General features: G+C 43.1%; 1 protein-coding gene across 1 annotated transcript in view; it reads left to right on the top strand.

The window, feature by feature from the left end:
• Nucleotides 1-2,779, top strand: part of LOC119591772 (ras GTPase-activating protein raskol-like) — a gene marked incomplete at its 5' end in the record, with an annotated part of 12,906 nt that overhangs the window by 5,889 nt on the left and 4,238 nt on the right. The window contains 7 exon segments of the mRNA XM_037940517.1: nt 6-178; nt 301-466; nt 602-793; nt 1,020-1,182; nt 1,417-1,559; nt 1,704-2,446; nt 2,448-2,775. Of these exon segments, the coding sequence (XP_037796445.1) occupies nt 6-178; nt 301-466; nt 602-793; nt 1,020-1,182; nt 1,417-1,559; nt 1,704-2,446; nt 2,448-2,775 (1,908 nt within the window).

Here is a 2,779-nt window from a genome sequence, read left to right as displayed (position 1 = left end):
TGCAGGTCACGTCCCCCACTGGCACCAGGTATTTCAGCTGCAGAACGGCTGACGAGAGAGACCGATGGGTGGACTCCCTCCGCAAGGCTGTCAATCCGAATTATGACAATGTGCGGAGAACAGAAAACTCCCTAAAAATATTTATTCTGGAAGCGAAGGGAATCGGCAGCAAGAAAAGGTATTTTTGTCGACCTGTTTTCTTGTATTATAATTTATTCCGAATATATGAGGTTGAAGCAAAATCAATGCAATGCAAAATCTGTATAGATTTGTTCATTATGGTATGTTTCCTATTCCCAGGTACTTCTGTGAACTGCTTCTCGACAACGCACTCTATGCACGTACGTCAAGCAAGCAAAAGAGTGATATGTGCTTTTGGGGAGAACAGTTTGAGTTCCACAGTCTACCCACAGTCGAGAACATCAGCGTTGCTCTCTATCGCGAAGGAGAGAAAAAGAGGAAGAAGGTGAGAAATTTTATGTTCTTTCCTTTTCATGCGGGAAATGGGTCTGAATAATTGTAACCATTTGCTGCTTTTGTCGTATTAATTTGAATGTTGAAATCATTCGTGTAACTACATGTTGGTCGTTTGCTCTTCCAGGAAAAGAATGTGCTGGTGGGAACCGTGAATATCCCAGTGGCCAATGTGAACAGCCGCTCACTCATAGAAAAGTGGTACCAAGTACAAAACGACGCCAGGGCTCCCAGTAAGGACCAGGCAGCGCTAAGGATTAAGTGCAAGTTCCAGTCAATTGATATTCTACCCATGGAGATGTACTCTGATTTTATCCAGGTGGGTTCGAAGGTGGCAACCTGTTGTCTTCGTGTTTGGTCCCTACCATTTTTGAGTTGGCTTTATTTTCGTATTGCATTATCCCATGAGCTTTAAATAGTAAACATTGTAAAAATGTAGTGGAAACACTAATTCATTTAAGTATTATTGTGTAGAAATGTCAAAAACTTTATTGATATATTTATTGTAGCATACATATTCACTCATTTAAACATGTAATTTCCAGTATGTGAAGGCCAACTATGGAGTAATCTGCGAATTGCTGGAACCCGCCATCAGTGTCAAGTCCAAGGAGGACATAGCAACAGCCCTGGTCCACATCATGCAGCGGGAGGGCATGGCACGCAACTTTCTGGCTGATCTTGTTATGATGGAGATTGAGAGAATAGGTAAATTAAACCCTTGCATTGTCTAATTTTTTTGCTTAATGTGTTTGTTAGTATAGGATTTTACTGTTCTGGGTTCTTGGTGTGAGCTGGGAGTGTATGCTTCTTTGGGATGGGAATTACTTATATGAATTTATAAATAATTTCAGCAGTTTGTTCAGAAAAATCATAAACTCGTATACCTAATTGAGTTTAGCTATAGTTAAGACTTTTTATTTATACATTATTTTGTTACAGATGACTCTCACCTACTTTTCCGTGGCAACTCTCTGGCCACAAAAGCTATGGAAGCATTCATGAAGTTAGTGGGAGACAAGTATTTGCAGGACACTCTTCGGCAGGTCATCAACAAGGTTGTCGAAGATGGACTTGACTGTGAGGTGAGTTATTCGTTTATGTGTTTGTGTTTATTTTTGAAGGGTAATTAAGTAATCTGCCAGATACAAAGGCTATGGAATTAATCTGCTGTTTTAAAGTCATCTTTATTCGTGTGACTTTGCTGATCTTCTATGAATTTCTTTCAGGTGGACCCAATGAAGGTGCCTCAGATTTCATCCATTCAGAAACAACAGGAAAACCTCATGTATGTCGTTCGCATGACATGGTCCCGCATTCTCAACTCCCACCCTTATTTCCCCCTGGAACTGCGGGAGTGCTTCTGCCTGTACCGGGAAAAGCTGGCATCCATTGGGAAGCAGGGCCTCAGCGACAACCTGATCTCTGCTTCCATTTTCCTCCGTTTCCTGTGCCCAGCCATCCTCTCCCCGTCTCTGTTCAACATCACACAGGAGTACCCAGACGAGAGGGCTTCAAGGAACCTCACGCTTATTGCCAAAACTTTGCAGACCCTTGCAAACTTTACCAAATTCCAGGGTAAAGAAAATTTCATGGAGTTCATGAATGAATTTATTGAGTTAGAGCAGGCACAGATGAAGTCTTTCCTCAAGCAAATTTCTAGTCCTGCCACCCACGACCACCGAGTGTTAGAATACGATAGAGATATTGACATTGGGAAGGAGCTATCATCATTGCATACATTCTTCAATGAAGCACTGAGGAAGTTGGCGAGTAACACCTCAAAGAACAACAACAGCGTTTCACAACAGATGCACTTGGATAAGCTGAAAGAGCTTCTAGATGAAATCTCATTGGCTCAAACACGGCCGAACATCAACCTTGTGGGGCGGTTATCATCTCAGAATAGTGTGGAGTCACCCGTGTCACCTACTACCAATATTGCTGAAGCTGGCCGAATGGAGGATAAGCTTGGATATCAGAGCTTACAGAAGAAATATTTTCCGGTACAATGACCCTACAGTTAGTGAAGATTATCGTCCAGTTGCTCCCCCTCCCATAAGTCACATTCAGCCGCCGCCTGAGACCCCATCCACACCACGGCCCTCCACGCTGCCAAGAAATACCTACTTGATGGGTTCGGCACGCAAGCCAGCTGTTGATTTGAATACAGCTGATGACTATGTTCTTTTCTCTGCACTGGAACCTGATGCTAAACCGAGGGAGCCAAATGCCATTGGTCACAGCTACAGTTACAACCATCTTGCACCAGTTCCAGCACAGAACACCTCCCCAGTTCACACTA

Source organism: Penaeus monodon, chromosome 29, assembly GCF_015228065.2.
Source record: "Penaeus monodon isolate SGIC_2016 chromosome 29, NSTDA_Pmon_1, whole genome shotgun sequence".
Taxonomy (NCBI): domain Eukaryota; kingdom Metazoa; phylum Arthropoda; class Malacostraca; order Decapoda; family Penaeidae; genus Penaeus; species Penaeus monodon.
This window is presented reverse-complemented; position numbering and strand designations above follow the sequence as displayed.